General features: G+C 47.8%; 1 protein-coding gene across 1 annotated transcript in view; it reads right to left on the bottom strand.

The window, feature by feature from the left end:
* Positions 1–22,417, bottom strand: part of ANK1 (ankyrin 1) — a 159,237-nt gene extending 136,820 nt beyond the window's left edge. Inside the window, 1 exon segment of the mRNA XM_063311095.1 lies at positions 22,292–22,417. Coding sequence (XP_063167165.1) covers positions 22,292–22,417 — 126 coding nt within the window.
* Between the last annotated feature and the right edge of the window lie 1,087 nt (positions 22,418–23,504).

Genomic DNA, 23,504 nt, shown 5'->3' with positions numbered 1-23,504 from the left:
GGACATCATTGTACAAATCACACATATTATATAATGCAGTGTCTTCGTGACTTCCACCAGGTGCTTACTGGCAATAAAACTTGTTTATCAATTCCCAACTCCCAAGGCATACAGTGGCGTTCATAAACACACCTCCAAATCAAATCAAATCAAATCTTTATAATGGTCATAGACCAGCTTAAGAGGGGCAAGGGGCGGTATAGTCTTTCATTAAAAAGAAGCATAAGTAAAGGTAAAGGTTTCCCTTGACATTAAGTCCAGTCGTGTCCAACTCTAGGGGGCGGTGCTCATCTCCGTTTCAAAGCCGAAGAGCTGGCGTTTGTCCAAAGACACTTCCGTGGTCATGTGGCCAGCATCACTAAATGGAACGCCATTACCTGCCCGCCAAAGTGGTACCTATTAATCTACTCACATTTGCATGTTTTTGAGCAGCTAGGTTGGCAGGAGCTGGGACTAGCAACGGGAGCTCACCCCGTCACGCGGATTCGAACCGCCGACCTTCCGATCGGCAAGCTCAGCTGTTTAACCCGCAGCGCCACTGCGTCCCCTCAAAAAAAGAAGCATAGGGGAACTAAAAATACACATAAAAAGAATTATGGAAAACTGTAAAATATAAATGACATGGAAATTAAAAACTAAAACGATATATAAAAAGCGAGTCTGAAGAAGGGGTAGGAGCATTCAATGGGTATAGGGGAGCAAAAAAAGCTAGGATGTGGAAGACTGTATCCATCAAGTTACAATGCACTCTAATATGGCAAATATGGAGAGCCAGTTTGGTCTAGTGGTTAAGGTGCTGGGCTAGAAACCAGTGACTGAGAGTTCTAGTCCCGCCTGAGGCGTGGAAGCCGGCTGGGTGACTTTGGGCCAGTCCCTCTCTCTCAGCCCAACCCACCTCACAGGGTCATTGTGGGGAAAAGAGGAGGAGGAAGGAGGATTAGGGATGTTCACCACTTTGAGTTATTTATAAAAATAATAAAGTGAGGCCAGTGTGAATGTCTCTGTAGTACAGGCACTGGAGAAGCACATGCTCCGTTGCCTCAGTGTGTCCAGAGTCACAGGGGCATCGTTGCTCCAAGTAGGGAATCTTCCTGTATTGACCTCCAACGTACCTCCTCCTTTCTCAGAAGGAAATGAAAAAGCCACCCCACTTTTAGCCAGGCACTCCTCAGAGGGGCTAATCAGAGAGACACCATGGATGGAGCTATCCCATGGCCCTGTGCCAGCACTTGCCCAACATCCTGAGTCTGGTTCCTCGGTTGATCTTTCCTGGCTATTCCGAAACACAGCCTAGCCAAATGCAGACACCCAACCCCTAACCAGGTTGAAAACATATCACAATTGTGTGTTGTGCAAAGACAGCTGCTGAGTTTTCAACTGACCTGGTTATGTTGTGGATAGATGCCTGTACACAGAGGCACTTAGATAGGATTTGCACAACACATGCAGGACCTAATGGCTACATTTGCACAGCTGGCTAAGCTCGGCTAGACTCATCTTGGGGTAATTTGTATGCGGCTTAACAGAGGAGGCGAGTCCAATCACCAATACTGGGCAGCAGTTTAAGCACACCAGCGTCAGGCCTTTGTGCATGTGGCATGCATGCTCCCCCTCCCCACGGACCGAGCATCTCACCCATGAGAAGGAGACCTTTATTGCCCTTCACCAAGTATGGGACTGTGCTGGATCCATCCCTCCTCCTTCCACAGGCTGAGGAGGAGGGAAGAAATAAATGCACAGCAAGGGAGGCAGCACCAGGCTGATGTTGCTGAGGCTCCCGCAGCACATGGGGTCGGCCAGCAAGGGCTGCACTGCACTGCCGATCTGCAGCCTGTTCAATTATTCAGGGGCCGATGGGCTCCTGACTGCCTTATGACAAGGTGACTGAGTAATTTCAGGAAATTTTGCTGGAGAGACAATCCCTGCGGCGCTGAAGGCAAGAGTCTTCCTGGAAAAAAGGCCGGGCGCAAAACAGCAAGGAAGCTGTTGGAAACAGCAGCAAAGGCAGGGATGCAACGGGTGGGATGGATGGAAACCCCTAAGGGGCAGGGTGGGGACAACGTAACCTCCTTGGCCTCTGAAAGGCATGCCAGGAGCTGCACTCCCCAAAAATGGGTGAGACAAGGGCAACTAATACTGATGTATGTCTTAAATGCATGCTGCATTAAATGCAACAATGGGTGGGCATGCCCAGCAAGATGGCAGCACCCCGCTGATCTTGAAAGCTTAAGTAAGGTCAAAGCTGCTTAGAACAGTGTTTCTCAACCTTGGCAACTTGAAGACGGGTGGACTTCAACTCCCAGGATCCCCCAGCCAGCCATTGAGAAACACTGTCTTAGAACCTGGAGGGGAGATCACTCAGAACTCCCCAAGATGATAGGCAAGCACGAAGGTCAAAGAAAGTTGGCAAGGCCAATCCATATGGTTGCCAAGAAAACTACAAGGATGTGTCTACATGGGGCAAAAGCTGAGCTTGACCTGAAGGAGAATTTACTCCTTATTTACTTTACCTAATGAGTGGATTTACAATTCACACTGAACCATTACGAGGTTTGTTTGAGTACTGGATTAGCTTATTCCGTAAACCAAGCTATGCTGGTTTGTAAAATAGTTTACAGTTTAGCATGATGTGTGAACTGATAAGGATCCACATGGGAGGCAAAGGGAACTAAGACCGCAGGGTGCAAGGACAAAATGGCAGCATTTGTGTAATCAGGTCAAAACACATTTGTCCTTTCAGTTTTCTGCAGGGGCCACTATCTGAAACCACGCAATTGTACCTTATTCCTCAAACTGTGTTTAAGCAACCCATGACTTCATGCAGCATGAAAAGCTACACAAAATGATGAAGCCCCAACTATTTCATAATGTCGGTATCACGTGAAAAATGACAATTCAACAGTAACTTCTGGAAGAGGTCAGAGTTGAAGTGGGTCATTGGCTTGAATGACACCAATTATCAGGAATTTGACTTCATAGATTTCTAGGCCCTCCCTTCAATTTATACTGTCTTCCAGCATGGCTAAGCACAGCTCTAAAACAATATTGAACAGCTATTTATAAATATCCATTCCAATTATTGTTTCGTCATTCATTTGCTTCTGACTGATGGATATCATTTTACCCGGACTGTCAGTAGCTGCTTGAGTCTTGTAGGCTAGGCAGTTGTGTCATCTGCGATTGGATCTAGCCACCTCGCGTTCTGTTGCCCTCTGTAATGATATATGGGGATGACCTTGGGAGACGGAAGGAAGAGGCACAGACTGGGCAACCATCATGTAAAAGGTATCTCAGTCCACAGAAGGAGGGGGGGCATGGGAAGCATCTCAGAAGGGACCCTCCCTAGTTTTCTGCAGAATAAAAGAAAAAAAGAGGGGAGAAATACTTTGAGTCTTGCAAGATGCTGTTAATGTAACCTTACAGTAAAGGTAGAGCTAGGGCTCCTGGGTGTGCTTTTTGCCTGGGCTACCTTGAAGAGCTAATACCAATCTTGCAAGACTGAAAGTATTTCTCCCCTCCTCTTCTTTTCCTCTCCGGAAAACTAGGGAGGGTCCCTTCTGAGGCTTTTCCCATGCCCCCTCTCCTTCTGTGGACTGAGATACCTTTTGCATGAGGGTTGTCTAGTCTGCAGCTCTTCCTCCTGTCTCCCAAGGTCATCCCCACATACCATTACAGCCTCCTTTTCAGATGCCTTCCATTTTTCCAAGGCCCTTCTGAAATGTCTCTTGCTTTTGCGTTCTACGTCCAAAATATTTAAGCTTTATCTACATTCTTTGTGCTTCCAGGGAGCAGCATTTTTTTTTCATTGGAAACTGAATTATTTGTTCTTCTTCTGCTCCAGGGTTTTCTGGACCATTTTCCCCAGCACCATAATTCAGAGGCATGTATTTTTCTTCATTTAGTCCAGAGGCACCAGCCAAGTCCAACGGTTTTGCAAGAATGACAAACCAAGCACCATAACATGAGCACGGTCCCTTATGTGCGTGTGCACAGCATCATGGCACACATGCCAAAAAGGAAGAGCTTGTGTTGGGCTGCTTGTTTTATTAGGCGCCCCCCTGTCCTCCCCACAAACCACCATTGTTTATTAAAGGCTCAAAATACAACAGAGAGATTCTTGCCCCAAGGAGCTTCAGTAGAGCAGCGTTAAGGAACAAGGGAAGATGTCCCGCCACTAATAATTAAGACACCGTATTGTTCATTTCTTTGGAACTGGCTTTTAAAAAACAAAACAAAACAAATCTCTCTGTCAAAAGTCTAAAGAGGGTTTCGTATTACCCAAGCCTAGATGTGAGTGTCTTTGTGAGATCATAAAGGAGATAAACCATAATTTAGTAATGAAATAAGTTTTCTTCCCCGTTACAGTAAATCACAAGACCCCAAATCGATTTTTTTTTTAAAGCAAGCATGCCCACATTGCAGTCTCAGCTATTAAAAATGGTTTGGGCTGCTGGATCAACCCACGGTTTTTGTCAGGGAAGGTATCAATGAATGCTTACATAATCCCATCGAGAATAACCTTCCAGCCCAGTGAAAACAGCAGGGGGATGGGTTTACAGGAGGACAAGCACGTATTAAAGCTCAGGACCATGGACAGATCTACTGGCCTCAGTTGGGGTCTCAGAGCCAATTTTCTAATGGCTTACTCAGAATTCCACTGTCACTGACTCACAAAGTGACAGCCACAGACCCACCTTGTCTGGATCAGGAACAATGCAGGGCTGGGCCAGACTGCCAGCCTTACCAGGTAGACCAGACAGGAAATACAACCAGACAAACTAACTCTACTTTATCGTAAAGCTACATTAACAGAATCTTGCAAGTCTGAAAGTACAAGTCTCCCGCCGCCTCCTTTACAGATTTGCACTTTCCTTTCCAAGAAGCTAGGGAAGGTCCCTTCTGAGCCTCTTCCCCTGCCCATTATGCAGTTGCGGGCTATGCCCTCTCTTATCTGACCATTCCTTAGGCAGTACCTCTTTGACCTGTCTGTCAAGGTCTTTCTCACATACCGTTAACCCAGACTGATAGTGGGATGGAAGACCACCAGGAAAATCCTCAGCTGCTGAATAGGACTGAGGTTCTGGAAGGAGGCCCTGACAGACCACTTCCATACAGATGCCAAGAAACCCAGCATGGCCATGTCCATACGGTCAACAGGAGATGAGCTCAGCTCAAGAGAGATTTCCCTCCCCCCAAAAGCAGAATTCAGACCTTGAGCCAAGGCAAAGACGCCCAAGTCAAGGTCACAGTCTCAAGTGTGTATCTTCCAGAGGCCACCACAAGTGGTCACTAAATTGTAATGCTTAAAGTGTCAGGTGGGAGAAATAACTAAACATTTAGTCCTTATTCTGGACTCACCCACTATTTTTAGAGGACAACCCTGGTACTACTCAGAAACCAAGCATGCCCCTTGGCCTAGAAAACCTTTGGCCTTATGGATCATTTAACCACAACTGACATGAATAAACCCACTACCAGCTTAAAACAATAAGCTGAGACTAAACAAATCACTTTGCTGCTTATTAGGGCAAGAACTAGCTTCTTACATTGCTTGAAAACGTAATCTGGTTTGTTTGACTTAATCCGTTGCACACGCCCAGCCATTACAGTTTTCAAATTATGGTTTAGAGCTTAACATGTTGTATGAACCCAGCCATTATGACATGCGACGAGCTGCAGTTTAGCCTGGCACGTGAACCAGCCCCATCTCCATCCAACCTAGACTTCCAATGTGCTGGGGCTACAGTACAAATAATTTGCCATCCAGCTGCCTTATTGGCAGAGAATGCTCAGAATTATTCTCGGTACCAAACCACCATCGAGGAAGAATGGCATTAGCAGCTTCCTTCAGCAATGCAGGGTGGATATTTTTCTACTCCAAAATATCCCAGCCCTGTTTGTTTTTAGCATAAAATTAATTAGTAACATAATGAACCTAAATAATGCCTTGTCAAATTAGCTAGCTGAAACAGAAACAATACTAGACAGATATAGAATTAACATTGTAACTTGTTTTCTTCCAGCTTGCTATTCCTGGAAAGCAAACGCACTCAGGCAGCTTTTAAAGCATGGCAAGATCACTTCTTACGAAATAAAAAGAAGGGGCAATTAAGTCCCCTGCTCGGTTTAGAAGAGTCTCCTTCCAAAATGCCATTTTGTGAGTATAGGTAGTCCTCACTCAACCACCACAACTGGGACCAGAATTTTGGTTGCTAAGCGATGTGGTCATTAACCGAATCCGACCTGAACTTATGACCTTTTGCGGTGGTCATTAAGCAAATCACCACAGGTGTTAAGCAAACCACGTGGCTGTCAAACAAATCATGCAGTTCCCCATTGATTTTGCTTGCCAGAAGCTGGCCAGAAAGGTCAAAAATGGTGATCACGTGACCACGGGACACTGTGATGGTCATAAATGTGAACTGGTTGCCAAACACCCAAACTGTGATCACGTGACTGTGGGAATGCTGCGATGGTCTTAAGTGTGAGGACCGGTTGTAAGTCAGTTTTTTCAGCACTGTCATAAGTCCGAACCATCACTAAATGAATGGTTAAGTGAGGACTACCTATATGCCTACAACCGGTCCACTGCCAGGTGTGGATCCCTCCAATAAATCAGATCTACCCTGCCCCACCTAAAGGACTGGAGTGGCATCTCCGTAGCCCAGCTAAGTTAAGTTGAAATTCATTGGTTGTGGCTTTCTGGATTGATGGATCTCTGCAAAGAGGAGTTTTGAAAGCTCGCCTGCAGAGCAGTCATAAAAATGGATAAGGAGAAACCCCCAAGACTGCAGAACACTCTGCAACATAAGAGCAACAAAAATAAATAACAGCACCATTTAAAAGAATGGGTTTTCCTCCATCCATCTGACTGCCAACTTAAGCATTTGGCCAACCAGCTTCCACTCCTTTTTTTCCCCTTGCATAGCCACTTCCAGGCAATAAAAATAGATGCACAGATATACTTATTCTGAAACGACATTCACATTCACTTCAGACCAGTGTTTCTCAACTGAGGCAGCTTGAAGATGTGTGGACTTCAACTCCCAGAATTTCCCAGAATTTCCCAGAATTCCCAGCGTTTCTGGGAGAAACACTGCTTTAGACAGTGGGAGCAGGGGGAAGGAGAAGAAGAGGGCGCAGCTCCAAGTCAGAGGACCAGCTTTGTCTGCAGAAGGTCCTGGGTTTAATCTCCAGCACCTCCAGTTAGCTACTCTGCCTGAAATCCCAGGGTGTCACTGTCAGTCAACGCCCACCAGCCTTCCTGATCAGATGGTGCGCAGATGTCTTGGCCTACAAGTCCTACCATCTCCAGCTGCAAAGCCATTGGCGTGCTGGGAGTTAGGGTCCAGCACAACTGGAAGGCACCATCTTGAAGAAGGCCAGTGTAGACCATGTTTTGACGCGACTCACACAACACCCTGAGCCATGTTTTGCTTAAGCACAGTTAATTGACTGAAATTAATTTCAGTTAATTGACTGAAAAACTGATTCAGTTCGCGCAACACAGTAATTCATAAATCATGGTTTACAAACCCAAAACCAGACAAACCACATGATGGCTCAGCATGCTGAATGAACTTCTGAAAGAGACCCGATTAAAGGGAAGACATCTCCGCAACAAAACCAGAACATTTCCCCCCTCTTGGACCCTTCAACTTTCTCCTATTCATGACTTCCTCCATTCCAAATTCTCCAGAATCTAGATGGGAAGGGTCTTGTTTAATGCACCAATGTCCCCTATAAACCTACAGAGCATCAAGGCAATCCATCACATTGGTTGAGTTCCTATGTCACACTAAGTCATAGGTGGTTTTAACCTTCGTGAAACAAGTTTCAGTGTCCACATTGACACATTCTAAGCCAAAAACCGTGAGTTACAAACCACAGTTGGCTGCCTTTGTGCATCCCCTTGAGCCAAAATGAAAGAAGCCACATGATGGTTAGCTGTATGTGGGAAAGACCTTGGGAGACTTGAGCAAAGAGATGCTACCAAGGGAATGGCCAGATAAGAGACAGCATAGCCCAGAATTGGACACTGGGTGGGGCAAGAATGGCTGGCTGGGGAATTCTGGAGTTGAAGTCCACGCATCTTAGAGTTGCCAAGTTTGAGAAACACTGGTCTAATGCTTCTAGCAGCAAGAACTAGAAAAGAGCTTTCCAATCCTCTTTCCAAAAGTGTTAGGGAGAGACCAGATCAGGCTGTCAAACTCAAATCTTCATGAATACCACAGACAGAGGCTTCAGCAAGGCCTGGCTCTTTCATCAACAGTCTATAGCAGCGGCACACTGTCACGCTGCAAGTTTCACGCCTTTTGTCACTGCTTGCAACGTCACGATGCGCTTATGAAAGGAATGGAACATGAGGCATGCCGGTGCCCTGCTGCTTTTGTCATTTGCACCCCCCTTGACACCCCCCCATGACACCTCTAGTTAATGGGATGTAGTTCGCTAGCCCAAGGTCTGCCACACTGAAGCTGTTTCATGCATTGATGCACACCTCTCTAGGAAGCCAAAAATGCAATCACAGCATGCCATTATGCATTTATTGCATGAGCTGCCCCAATCCTGATTTTCTCATTTGGCCTGTTTCTTGCTATTGTCTTCTCCTTGCCTGGCAGAGAGACCTTCAGCATATGGCAGCCAGGCCTGGCCCTTCTTCTCAACCACCCCATCCTTCCCCTCCCTCCCTAGGGCAGCTCACCCCAACTGCCTGGCCTGTCTCGCCAGGCCAAGCCTCTGCCTCTGCTCAGGCAGACCAGCCCCTTCTCCAAGATGTTCCCCATGGGGGGCCGGGCTGAGCAGGGGGTCCTGCAGGAGGTGCTGCGCAGCCTTGCTAGCCAGTTCCTGTTTCCAAGGACAGCCAGGTGGGACTTTTGGGGTGCTGTAGCCAGGACACATCTCCCGCAGGCTGGCTTTGATGGGCAACATCCTCGGAGCCTACAAAGTTCTGTTGCTGAGAAGGACTTGGAGGTTGGTCGGTCTGTCTATCTCTGTCCATCTATCTATGTATCTATCTGTCTATCCATCTGTCTCTCTGTGTATCCATCTCTCTATCCATTCATCTCTATCTATCTATCTGTGTCTATCTGTCTGTCTATGTGTCTGTCTGTCTATCTCTGCTGTCTGTCTGTCTGTCTGTCTACCCATTATCTATTTCATTTTTACCCTCCTGTAACCCGATGACTTTCCGCAGTTACAATGTCACAACAGAATTTCAACCATGTACAATCTAAATCAAAACTGAAGTGGGTTGGGATATGGGAGATGTGATTTATGCAATGTAATGCCAAAGAGGGTAGAGAAATAATGAGTTTGCTTGTACTTGTTGTAAAGAAGATCGTAAGCCACTTCTTTCAATATTCTTTTTTTGTTTTCTCTCTTTTCTTTTTCTTTTTCTTTCTGCACTTTTCATTTTTTTCTCTATTCTTTTCTTTCTTTTTCTATCTGTATTGTTTGTAACCATTTTACCATTGTTTAAAATCTCGAATAAAAAGCATTAAAAAAAACAAATCAAAACTGAAGAGAAAAAATTGTAAGAACAGCAAGAGCTGCAGGTGATGTTACTGAAGGCTCTTTCAGAAAAGTTCCCTCTTTAATCATTTTGTAAGAGCAACCAGGGAGGGGCCAGCCTGATCTCAGGGGGGAAGCCCACACCGTAGCACTGGGGCAGCTGTGGAGATGGAAACCTGCAGCCTGCAGGCCATGAGTTTCAGAGCCCTGGTCTAGGTTTCAAGATTCAAGCACTAAGTAGAAGGGTGGGCTGGATGGCCTCAAAAGTCCCTTCCAACTTCGCAGTTCTGAGTCTTTTCATCCTCCCTCCATCCTGTTATTCTGTTCTAAAGCACCATGTGTATTTTTAGCCAAGGCTAAAAAAAAAAAGAAAGGTTACCCAAATAATTCAAGGATCAAAACAATCAATATTCAATATTGGCAAAATGTAGATTAAGCAGCAAAACTGTCAGAAATCTGAAGCGCATCCTCGATTGGATTTACAGATCAAATTGGGGGCAAGGGGGGCATGTTTCTACCCCCCCAACTTCTGGCCTTGGAGAAGCCTTTCCTGAACGTTAATCCTAATTCTGGGGGGTGGGCCAGGGTGTATGTCTCTTTTGGTGGGGATCAAATGTTCCCCAAAACAGCCAATTGTTTTTCCTTCTCAATTTTTCAGCAGCACATTTGTTGACTATGGCTAGAAAACAGCTCAGGAGTAGGAGCACAGGCTAATTGATCCCCCCTCCCAAAAAACAGCAAACCTGGAAAATTAGAGGGACTATTCTAAAGAGGGGGAGGAGGCAGAAGGGGTAATATCACCTGTCACCCCAATTTGTGGCAGAAAATCAGAAGTTGTCTGGTAGCACCTTTTCCAACTAACAAATTGTATTAAAAGACAGATGCTTTTGTGATCTGATGAAGCGAGCTGTGGATGGCAAAAGCGTCTGCATTTTAATAAATGCTCCTTCTGCTTTGGGGCCACCGCAGACAAGCATCCTGGTACCTCTATGCCAGGGTTGCTCAACCAGGGTTCTGTGGCACCCTAAGGTTCCGCAAGGTCACTAGGGGTTCCCTAGGAGATTGCAATTTATTTTAAAAATTATTTCAAATTCAGGCAACTTCAGCCTAAAGAGGTAAGTTTCATTCTTTATTTTCAGTTTAAGAAGACTGTTAGTACATCTATACAGGCCTACCCATGAAATGAATGTAATAATTTTGTAACTTCTGGCCTACATTTGAGCCTGACTGTGCAGGGGTTCCCCAAGGCCTGGAAAATATGTGGTCAAAAGGTTGAGAAAGGCTGATCTATGCTTAGCAGCTGGTTCTGCCCTTGACCACAGCTATTTGGGGTCTGGGCAAGCCTCCTCCAGTAACCATTTCTCAAGAGCACCCACAAGATACCCTCAAATTCAAAAAGCGCCCCGCAGCTGATCCAAGCTGGCACTTCGTGGGAGCAAATGAACAGTAAAATAAATGAACAGACAAACAAAGGGAAGAGGAAGAACACTGCTACAAAGGCATAAAAGGGACATCGCCACCCCAAAGTAGCTGCACAAGTGCACACTCTGTAAAACATGTGGACATTCCGGCCAACAGGGACCTTGGACTGCAATTACATTTGCACATTTCATGCTCATACCCAGAGGTGTCTGTTGGGTATGGTCAAAAAAGTCAAGATGGTGGTCAGGGTGGAGCTTCAAGTGCACCATCATGGCCACCATCTTGACTTTCCTGACCACACCCAGCAGACACCCCTGCTCATAACCTTCAACAAATGGAGGATGCAGAGCAAAGACCATGGTATCAAGTCAAGGAAAAGCATGTCCATTCAATATTGATTTCCTGCTGGGAATCAGAGCAAAATCATTCTGATCACACTACTAATATTAGATAATTTGCTACTGAATTTCAGGAGGGCAATGACAAACATTGTTTCCAAGAAAACCACACAGGCATGTTTAAATCATCAAGAATTGAGTGCTCAAGTCAAAGGAGACATTTACTTAGGTCCCCAGATAGAGGGCAGCACCTACCTGGCCGTGCCTGATCTGAAAAAACCAACCAGCTGATTAATATGGGGATGGGAGACCACCAGGAGATGCCAGGTTTGTAGGCGAAACTGAGAAGTCAAAAAAATGCCAAAGGCAGTGCCAAACTCTTCTTCGTTGCTGCCAAGAAAATAAACGACTGTACCTATTAAATACGAGGAGTCAAGGCTGGCTTGAAGAAGACTTTACCATAATCAGAGATTAAGATTTACTTTAATCAGTCCCTTTTGGGATTGCAAAAAGGGTTTGGGTGGGCCCCTAGGACCCACCTCTGATGCAGCATCTCTTTGGAGGCACACCTGGAGAGAACCGGATGGGGAAGAAAGGACCAGCAGCTGGAAGGAGGGAGCTACACTTCTGTGCTACTTTTAGACCAGTAGCGCAAGCCCCATGCCAACTTAACTTCGATGCTTAACAAAGGAAACTTAGGCCAACCAGTGCACCAATGCTCCAGCAGATTCCACAAATTACTCAGTTGCAAAAAATAAATGGAAAAGCTGGCTGGAGATCATGAACGTCTTGCCACGACATGAAGAAACTCCATCTCTCCTGTGTTTCTCCTGACTCTTGGGACTCATTAATGACTTCATTTGTTTCTTTCCAAGCCCAGGGGCCGTTCCGCACCCAGAGGGCTCCCTCCGACAGATGAGCGATGGGGATACGGCCTTGCTGACAACTGTCAGCCAAGAGTCCAAGCCAGCTCCAGTCAAGCTGAGGAGGGCAAGGGAAAGTCACCCTAAAACATGGACCATGCGGTCGTGATTCTGAAGCGATGCAGGAAATGGTGAGGCATCTGAGCAGGTGAAGTCCTAAGGCAAAGCATGGCACTAGCAGAACACAAATCATTATAATGGACCTAACAGAGAAAACGGGGACAGAGTAGGAAGGAATATGGGGGGGGGGGCAAGTGTCCATGCCAAAGTGGAGAAGCCACAAGACCCTTCCATCCTTGGGCCTGCAAATTAAAGATTCCCAAGATCAGCCAAGGTCAGCAACTGTGGACTCCTTGGTGGTCTCTGAGCTTGGCTGTTGGCTTGCAGATGTTTCATTACCCAACTAGGCAACACCATCAGTGTGAGTGAGTGTGGGGTTTGCTCCCTGTTTATGTACAGTAGCTTGCCCTGCCAGTGTTGGCAAGGTGTGGTTTTCTCCTTGGTAGTTTTGTCATTAGGGTGTTGTTTTCTGCTTGATTGTTTGTCTGGTGTTAACCCCGGCTCGTCTAGGTGTTGGCTGCTGGAGAGGATGGGTGCTGGTCCTTTTGTTTCTTCCTTCGCTTTTTTACTCTCTCTTTTGAATGGTGTGTAAATGGGGTTTATCTCTATGTGTCTATGGATGGCTGAGGTCAGCAACCTTTTGCCTTTTCCTTCAATCAGTGTCATCTTCCAGGACTTAGGAAACGCATCTTCTCCTTTGGGGCACCTGCCCTCCAGAACAAGCCCCCCTTGAAAGCCATGTGACGCCCACCCTGATGGCCTTAAAGGCCTGGCTCTTTTCCCCTTTGCCAGATGTGTTTTCATACGTTCAAACATTTCAATGTTAGTTGTCCTGATTTGCCTTAGTACCAGCTACAGCAGTATTTCTCAACCTCAGCAACTTTAAGATGGGTGGACTTCAACTCCCAGAATTCAGCAGCCAGCAGCACGGCTGCTGAATTCTGGGAGTTGAAGTCCACCCATCTTAGGGTTGCACAGGCTGAGAAACACTGAGCTCAGGAAAAAGAAAACCCCAACTATTTTAGAGCATTGCTGGAACCCCTAGGTCTCCTGGGCCCCAAAGGGCAGTCAGTTCATCCCACTGAAGAGGTGTCCTCCACCCTCATGCTGCAAAGCTTCTGCTCTGTCTAGATTAGAGCTCTTAACCTGGGATTTCAGGAAGTCTGTGAACTTGGATGGGAAAAAACAGAACTTGATTTTCATTAGTGTCTAACTGAAATTTAGCTGGTCTTGTTATGGATTTAACAGACCAGTGTTTCTCAACCTTGACCACTTTCAGATGTGTGGACTTCAACTCCCAGAATTCCCCAGCCAGCCATGCTGGGAGTTGAAGTCCACACATCTTAAAGTTGCCCAGGTTGAGAAACACTGTAACAGACTAATAAAGAAGGATATATATTACGACATTACATATCCATTATTTTTTTATATTTAGACGATTATATTTGGGCATATTGGTTTCCTCTGTAATATAATCTGTTCTTCTTATTTCATTTTAGGCGTTTAAAGACCTTTTTCTGAGACGCTCAAAGGGGTCCAGGGCACAGTAAGGTTGAGAAGCCCTTGTCTTCAACACTTTTTGGCTAGCTTGCAGACTGCATCCATTCTTCCGGAGTTTCAGCCGGTTGTCTCACTGCTGGGATCTTCCAGGCCATTCCTCAGACTTTGCAAATTGCCTGACTGGCCACTCGCTACCGTACCCAGAATGCTGGACTAGAGGGGCCTCAGGCCCGATCCAACCTCAGAGTCATTTCGGTGCCCTTCTCAGCTTTTCCACTGCCTTCTGCTCTCCAGTGGTTGAGGACCAGGACCGGAAGAAGAGTCTACCCCAAAGGGCTAAGTCAACACTTGGATGAAAGCAGAGAAAAAGTGGATGGCCACTTTCTCTTCCCCATCGCTTTAAATGTTTCTCACTGGAGGCTTTGCCAAGGTTAATGCAGTGCCAAGAGAAGCTTTTGGCTTATTCGCTCCATTCTCAGGGGAGCCAGCTACAATAACTACTTCAGGAAGACCTCTGGGCTGGAGGACTTCACTCTGTGCCAGAGAACCAATGGGCCTTCGAGCCCTCTGTCACCTTCAGGACGTCCTCAAAACCTTGTCATCCCTTTGTATCGTCCCTTGCCATCACGAGCCGCTCATCATTTTAATAAGATCCCCTGACAACAAAGTTTATCGCTGGTGCCAGTGGCTGTAAGCAGAATCTGCCAGCCTCACAAAGCACAGCAGAACCATGGAGGGAATTTAACGCCTACAAATAGGGTGGAAACCCCTGGGACTGTCTGGCTGGGGTGGCAGTCCACCTCTGAAGTCACTAGCTATTCAGGAGATGAGAAGACCCAATCTGCAAGAATGGCCAAGTGCCAAATTATATTCCACCATACCTGTATGAGCTGTATGGTCTGGCAAACCAAAAGTATGGCTGTTCCTTCAGACCTCTTAATGGTTTTGTGTACAGTCAGCCTTGTTTAACAACCACAATTGGGACTGGCATTTCAGTTGCTAAGTGAAGCAGTCATTAAGCAAATCTGACCCAATTTTATGACCTTTTTGTGCTGGTTGTTAAGTGAATCATGCAGTCATTAAGTGAATCACATGGTTCCCCCTTGATTTTGCTTGCCAGAACCCAGCCTGGAAGGTCGAAATCAGCAATCATGTGACCACAGGATGCTGAGACATTCATAAATGTGAACCAGTTGCCAAGCACCCAAACCATAATCACATGAGGACTGCAACAGTCGTAAGTGCAAGGACCAGTCGTCAGTTTTTTCAGCACCATTGTAAGTCCGAACCATCACTAAATGAATGGTTGTTAAGCGAGGACTAGCTATAGTCTTCCCTTTAGAACAGTAAGGCAACACAGTCCTCGCCAACTGTTTCTCAAAATCACAATCCTAACTGGTAGGTTGGGCTCAGGAAGAATATCTGGGTTGAAGTCACCAAGAGACTTTTCATGGCTGAAGGTGGACTTAAATCTGCACCTTCCTGGTCCTAATCTAACATCTGTACTTCTACACTATGCTCTCACACAACCCATCTGCCCAGAACTATCTATAGCAGTCATTAACAGCCTATTGATGGACACCCAAATGACTTGGTTTGAGTCGCATTGCAGAAAGCTGGTGACATGATTTCGCCACATTTGAAAGCAACAATCACGTGAAAATGGAACGGTAATCCTTAAAATAAGATTAAGATGGTTGTCTGACCTAGCCCTTACTCATGGGGAAAAATCCAGAAAGTCCAGCTCCTAGAAATATGCCCTACCCACTGTGCCTTTCTGCCTTGGTCACGAACTTCTCACCCTTCCAAGCCTGTTGCAGCTATGAAGGAAAAAGTCTGTAGGACGGTGTTCCTCTACCTCAGCAACTTTAAGATGTCTGGACTTCAACTCCCAGAATTCCCCAGACAGCTACTGGGAGTTGAAGTCCAGACATCTTAAAGTTGCTAAGGTTGAGGAACACTGCTGTAGGGAGTTCCAGGGAAGATCCTACATAGGATCGGCTTCTGGGGTGAGGACCAATTTTTAAAGCAAGGAGATGGGTTTCCAAACAAGGTCCCTAAGGCTGGCGCCCTTGAGATTTATTATGGCTACAGCTCTCATGGTCATTAGGTCATTAGGCTGGAAGTCCTGGGTCTTGCAACCACCTCTAGAAGATAGCAGGTTGGGAAAGCACATTTTAAGACATCATCAGCTCCCCACAAAGCAACAGAAGACTCCTGAAGATCACAAACATTTATAAAACCAAGACTTTCCTGTTCCCTCCTTGGCCACGTTCTAAATGCACTTTTTCCTTCTGCTAAGCAACTGAAACTCACTTTTCTGGCTTCAAAGTCTGTTTATGTAATTACGAGTTATTTCCCACCTTTGCTCCAAGATGTTATGCAGCACTTCCCCTTTCAATTTTTCCCGCACCAGCAACAACCCTCTGGAGCCGGTTGGCTGAAGAGAAGGTAATGGGGCCAAAGACCTCCAGGGAGTTCCCATGGTTGAAGATGGCCTTGAACCGGAGTTTCCCTGTTCTTGGTCCAGCACCTTAATGGACACCCCACAATGGCTTTGTGTTCATTCGTTTCCTCCTTAGCCAACAAAGGGACATTATTTCATGTCCCTTATTTCAAGCAATTCTGCTTGAACAACGAATAACAACCATACTGTCGTGAGTACTGATGGCGAGCAGGAGGGGGCCTCTATCCAGGGGGGAAAACGCATGCGTAGTACTGAGGAATTAAGCAGCCATTCAAAGAGACACAGATCAGACCCGCCTTAACTTTTGGGGTTTATCTGTCTGGGTTTTCCCACGCTGCTTCAGTTTGTTAGGATTTTCTGTCTAATGTAGCAGTAATAAACACTAGAGACCTACTCCTCGTCTCAGCGTGGTTCCTGGCTGTTAGGACACATACTGCACCATCTCCAGGCCTTGAAGTAAAAGTTGAGATGTCTTCTCTAACCAACTCCAAAGTTCAGGACTCCCTCAACCTCAGGCCCTGGGACTGAGGCTTTCTGGGGGCTGGGGGATTGCAAGCCCTACCTGGGTCCTACTCTAGAACAATGGGGCACAGTTTCTGTACACACAACACAACTGTTTCGGACTGCAACCTCCTTATTTGGTCCCAGAAGACGTCAGTTCCATTCTGTGGCTCACAAGGATGGCCCAACCGCTTTGTTCTTCTCAAGCACGAAACGAACTGAAATAGCAAATGCCTTTGGGACTTACGGTAGCGTGAACCAGAGCATCAGCCTTTCAGCGATGGAGCATTTCATGAGAATCACAAACTGCTGCCCCCACTGACACCCCCCAACAACCCAGCAGCTACCAGTTCCCGATGGAGAAAGCAACCGGATCTTATGCAACTGAAACAAAAATTCCGTTTGATGGTTTTTACTTAGAAATGCAATGTACAGCTGCAATCCAAAAAACCCCCCAGCTAGCTGCAATGTATCGATCACCTTACCTATCAATATATTGATCACCTTAATATTAAGCATAAGGCATCCTCTGCAGGGAATACATTTGAGGTGTTGGAAAAAATAAGACACGGCTAAGTTGCATGCCATTCCGACAAGCAGAAAGTGAAAAGATGTTTCAGCAATGTGGGGGTATGGCCTCTCATCCGAGCCCCAAACTGCAGCTGCTGAAACTTTTCTAAGTTGCTTTTCCCAACCCATTACTACAGCACCTATCATCCCCAGACAACCTGGGATAGGAACATTCAGGTCAGAGAATAATTAAAACAGCAGAGAGGCCTGGCATGTATAGCTGAGTTACCCCTTTACCAGAACCTGGCAAGATGGCATGAAAACTTGTGTGAGCTTCTGCGTTCTCCAGAAATCATTAAGTAAGATGATTTTAAAAAACAAAAAACTTAAAGGGGAAAGAAGTCCAAAAGTCCTAAAATTAGCTCAAGGAGTACAAGTGTTGAGTTCTGCAATTCAAAATAAGATGGGAATTGTAAACTTCACTGAAAACAATTGGAAAGTGTTTCCCTCCAGTGAGCTGCATTTAGCATTCAGGGCTGATTCCCCAGTTCCAGAAACACCAATGTTGTTAGTTTCCAATCAATCACTTGCCGTGGGCAAAACTCACAGAATCCTGTTGTGACCCACCTACATGGACCCCCCCCCTTTCATCTGCAGATTTGCATGGACAGTGGTCTAGTTCAAACCGCAAGTGCCTTAAAACCTATTCATTTGCTCAGCATGCATTTTCGGACGGGCTAAACAGCTGAAGCATCATCTGAGTTTTAAGTACAAAATAAGCAAAGCACACTTGGTATGGGGTACAAAAACAGCTTCACTGACCTGGATGAAGCTGTTATGCAAAGCCAACCCTATGCAGCAAAGCTACTGAAAGTCCAAAGTGTTTAAAATCCTTTCGTGGGGAAATATGCAAAATTAACAACTGTCCCTTCATTACCTAAACATTTTCTTTGCCATATTGTTCACTCTGTCCCTGTTTAACTTTTCCCATGTTCCCAAATCACTGGAAGTTCTTGCCCTGGTGTGCAACATCTGGAAGAAAATTGGGTTAAGCCCAGAACACGGAGAACATCCACCTACATTGCAAGGCATTTATAAGAGCGATAAAACTCACCAGCAAAATCAAAGCCGACTGAGTGAATCACCTATAAATCAGAGCAAAGAACAGACCTAGAAACTACTGCAAAAACAGCCTTCCAACAGCTTCTTCCCAAAAAACAACGATCAGATATTTCCAAATTTGAGCCTGAAGGCAGCAGTGTTTCCCCTCTGTTTCATTCTGGAAGATGATACACTCCTTCTAAATATAGAAGATCCATTCAGATAATATGGAGGAAATCTGGTCTGAATCTAATTCATTTTTAAAGCCATCTTTAACCACAGGCAGTCACCGCATCTTATGCCAATGAATTCTGTGTGTTAATTAGGAGTTGTTTGAAGTTGATTGCGGCTGCAGGTCTCTCCTGGATGTGCGGATGGTCAGTTTAATTGGATTACTCTATATTGTAGCATTATTGGGGAAGAGTCTCCATCTACTTTCTCCATCTCATCCTCATCCCTATTTTTATCATCATCATTATCACCGCCATCATCTTCTGTAGTCATGGATCATGGCAAAATAAAACACAGAGCCATAATATAGGTCTGCGTAAGATATTGCATCATTTCTTTGCAGTAAGGTAAAAATGGGCTTTCTGAAACTTACGGTCGTTGATCACACAGCAAAAATACCACAATACCATGTAAAGCTGTATCTAGGTGGAATTTAAGAAAAGGAGGAATACATCTGGTCCAATTTCATTCAGGCCATTCATCTTTTTGACAAAACTTGCCCACAGTTTTTCTTAAGCTACCATCCTTCCTCCTTTCAGGCGTGCAGCCCTATGAGACAACTATATTAAGTACTGTTTTTGTAGTCACACAGAAAATACAGCCTGTAAAGAGCCAGGAAATTCTGCTGTACCCTTATACAGCATTCACACAGTGAAATGGGAAAACAGCAACAGTAATTGAACATAATTGGAACATTTTGCTGTAGCTTAAGTATCAAGACAGCATACGTTTTTATGGACTACAATCCAATACGTCAGATGTAAAAAAATGCAACAAAAGGAGATTGTGAGTTACAGGTATACAGCCTCATACATCTGAAACTCAACAGAACATCTCAGGCACCTTCCAAAATCATTTCTGCTGCAAGAAATAAAGTACATTTCCTTTCTTTGCAAACGTTCTGATGCGCGTCAAGGCAAAGAGAGGGTTTGAGAAATGAGTTAGTGGAACTCATGAGGTCAAGGCAAATGAATATAAAAGGTGGCCAATCTGCAGTGATCATGTTCAGGATGCAACTCTGCAGTGAAATGGTGGATCCATGACTGAGGTTGATGGGACTTGTAGTCCAACCCTATCTGGAGGAGATCAGCCAGAAAGGTTTGGATGGTGCACACAAAATCTATACAAAACATAATTGTTGTTGTTGTTGTTGAGCTTTGGGAGGGAGGAGCATTGCTAGCATTTCTACCCCAAATTGTTTTGTGTTGCATTCCAAGACACAAAAACGAAAAGCAACTAACTTTCTTGCAGAAAAATAAATCTAAATTGTGTTTGTGGATGAAATTTGGATTTGATGCAGCTGATTAGTAAAACAGCAAAGCATCCCCTTAAACACTAGCAAATCCCACTTTTAGGGTGCAACAAAACTCCGTTGTTGTTAGTGCGAAGTACCAGTATGGCTATTTCCCTAGCAACTTTGACAAAGATGACCAGATGCAAATCTGCTCTAATACAAAGGACATCTTCATAGACTTGAGATCAAGCCTGGCTGACCCCAAATGTTTCAAGACAACTCTGGTAAAAATCCTGCCCACCTTTTCTTTCAACAGTTTCTGTAGATGTAGCTGTATTGGGCAGCTATAGCAAATCCAGTGTTATGTAAAATGATGTCTTTATCAGAAACAAACAATGGCTTAAACCATGGAATATAGGCTTCCAGGCTAACACGCACATTGAGCTGGATGCTATCACCGGAGGAAAAAAAACGGAAAAAAGATAGAGAAGGATTGTAAAGTCAGTGTCCTAAAGAAACACCTATTTTTTCCTCCCTGCTCCCACCAGTTAATCTGTAAACATCCAGCTTGAAAAGCTGTTCAGTGGAGGACAAAAACTAACACACCTGAAGAACCAGGTATGGACAAGCAATCTTCTCCTCACGTCCCAAGCAATCCAGGAGACATTTTCCTGCATGGAAATGTGCAGGAGCAGCTCCTGGCCCAGCTACACCAGAGGTGAGCGGGTCAAGGTCCAAACTTGCCCTGCAGGGTCCACCAGTGAGTACATAGATAAATGTTGGGGACCACCCTCCAAGACGTAGGTAGGACACCAGCAAAGCAAACCACAGTTTAACTAAATATGACCTTCAGTTAAATAAAGGATCAGCAGTGGTCCACACTGGAAAAGCTGCTACCAGATTCCTTCTGTTGCTTAAAAAAATTTTTTTTTGGCTATCAAAGACTAACATGGATCTCCTACCTTATTATTCCCTGTGCATTTAACTATTTCCCTTTCTGTCCATTTAAAAAAGCAAATTCCTAGTATTTGAAGGGGCTCTAAGCACCTGTCCCCCCCCCCACCCCGAGAATGCATGTGGCCTTGGATCTTCAGCTGCCTGTCCCATTTATATAAATATCTAGAGCACTGTTTCTCAACCCGCATGGCTGGCTGGGGAATTCTGGGAGTCAAAGTCCACACATCTTAAAGTTCCCAAGTTGAGAAACAACTGATCTAGAGAAGCTCATCCTTAGTCAGCTGTGGAAGCTATTCTGGATAATTTTTTTCCTATCCTTTCTGGAGATGCTAGAAATTGCATCCCAAACCATCAAGTTACACTTGGGAGGAAACTTCTATTCCCCTAAAAAAGAAAATCCCCCCCCCCAAAATACATCACCTCACTTGACTTCTGCAGACTGCATTAGGAACCTCCACTTGGTTTCAACATGAGACTTTGTTCATTCTCCCAGGAAGGAATGAGGTTTGGGCATTCTAGAGAGAGATGGCTGACTTTAAGGAAATGCTGGGGGGGGGGTACAAAAAGGCATCCTTGATACTTCACCAGAGAGGACAGCTCTGCACCCTCCCCCTTGGCCAGCAGGTGCAGGCCCCTCTAGAGTCAGGCAAACTGCAAGGGTACCTTGTAAGAACCCCCCTCCCCTCAGTACTATGATTCTAAGCCATTTCTCCCTAAATGGAACCTCCAGGAACAGGAGCAGTCTACCTCCAATCAGCCACTGCTGGAAGCACGTAATATGGGGCTGTCCCCTTCCTTCTTGGTCACCCGCTCATGCCTCCCCAGAGGCATCCGGGACGCAAAACCAGGCTGGTGAACGAGGCAGACCTTCCCAGCGGCACCGGCTTGCGCGTTGCCGTTTTCCACCCTACCTCCCCAACCTGCCGTCCTCTCTGCGGGTTGAACTACAAACGCCATCAGCCCCAGCCCGGCAAACGCGGTCCAACGTATGCCGAAGCCACCGTGTTTCGGAAGAGCCCAAGTCTCCCAGCCCAGCGCCCGGGGAGAGCCGGGGCCGCCGGCTGCTGGTCAGCTCCCCGCAGCAAGCGGCGATGCCCAACCAACGCGGCGGCTCCGGGCAGTGCCAGGGGGCCCCGAGGACTTTCCGGCACCCCCAGTTCCCTTCCCCGGGCCCGCGGGCGCCACCTCCGGCATGACCCTCCCCGCAATACGACCCTGCGGCGCCCGCCCGTCCTCCCTCCCTGCCTCCCTCGCCGCGGGGACCTCCCGCCACTGGCCGCGCCCGGCAGCAGAGCGGCGGCGGCGGCAGCAACGGCACAGCCGGCCGCTCCAGAGCCCGGGGCGCTGCAGCCCCCGAGGGGGCGGCCGGGGCCGGGCAGCGGGGCAGCGGGCAGGGCCGGCCGCGCCGCGCCGCGCGGCGCACAGGCGGCGGCAGAGGAGGGCTCAGCCAGGCGCCACCCAGGCGCGACCCCAGCGGGGCGAGCGGCGGCGGCGGCCCGCGGGCGACACGTGGCCCCGCGGCGGCCCGGCTCACCTTCCTCTTGCGGTCCCGCGAGCGGTTCCGGCGCCGGCGGCTGCTCTCCTCCTTCTCCTTCTGCTCCTGCAGGGCCTGCGCCTCGATGTCCTTGATCTTCTTCAGCTGCTTGGCCGCCTGAGCCATGGCGCGCGGCGGGAGGCGCCGCCGCTGCAGTCGAGCCGCCCCGCGCCGGGCAGCCTCCTCCGCCGGGGCGCGAGCCGCGAGCCGCGGGGCGCGGGCCGGGCGGCGGCGGCGGCGGCGGCGGCGGGCGGGCGGGCTAGCTAGCGGGGGCGCGGCGGGCGCGGCGCGGCGTCCTGGCGGGGCGGCCGGCGGGGGGCGCGCAGCATGGCCCGGCGGCGGGGCGCCTCGACCCGCTCCTGCCCGGGCGCGCCTCCCCTGCTCCGCTCCTCCTCGCCCCCCTCCGCCGCCGCCGCCGGTGGGCCGCTCGCCACCTGCGCAGCGCGGCCGAGGCGGGCAGGGCGCTCTGCGGCAGTGGCGGCGGCTGCTCCTGCTCCTGCTGCCGCGGCGGCGGCGGCGCGTCTACCCAGCGGCTGAGCTCCCGCGCGGGCGCGAGCCGTGCAACGGCGGCGGCGACCCGGGGCGGAGGGGGGATCCGAACCGGTGCAGCTGCGGCTTTACTGAGCAAAGGCCGCCGCCCACCTCCCCACCCCTCCCCTCCCGGCCGGCCGTGCTCGGTCCCCCCTCCCTCCCTCTCCCCCTCCGCCGTCGCCCCTCTTCGCTTGCAGAGCCGGTTCCCAGCCGGCCCCAACCCCGAAGGAGCGAGCGGAGCTGGACTGCAGGGGTTGTTCTTCCACGGGTAGGGCCTGGGGCAAGGCAGACGAAATCGGGGAAGGGGGGCAGGCAAGTCTCTGAGCACGTGCAGAGGGTGCGTCTCCCCTGCCAGCGCTGGAGGGTGCAGGTAGGAACTGCACCCGGGCAAAAAGCAAACGCAGGCTCCGGGCCGCGCGACTGTCCTCTGGACTTGTCACGGTTCAGCCTCTGGGCGTCCAGCTGCAAAAGGAATCCCGTGTTTCCTCCCCTCTCCCGCTTGCCCGATCACATTTGCAACTTAACCCCCAGGAGCAATTTTTTGCCCCCTCCGGTGGTTTGATCACCGCGTGGCCCTTGGGGATTTCCAACTGCAGTAGAATTATTTGGGGCGCCTGCATTTGATCTGGCCAGGATTTCAAACGCGGCGCTCCATGGCAGAATCCGAAACGCTTCCCCCAAA

This window comes from Candoia aspera, chromosome 9, assembly GCF_035149785.1.
Source record: "Candoia aspera isolate rCanAsp1 chromosome 9, rCanAsp1.hap2, whole genome shotgun sequence".
Lineage (NCBI taxonomy): Eukaryota > Metazoa > Chordata > Lepidosauria > Squamata > Boidae > Candoia > Candoia aspera.
This window is presented reverse-complemented; position numbering and strand designations above follow the sequence as displayed.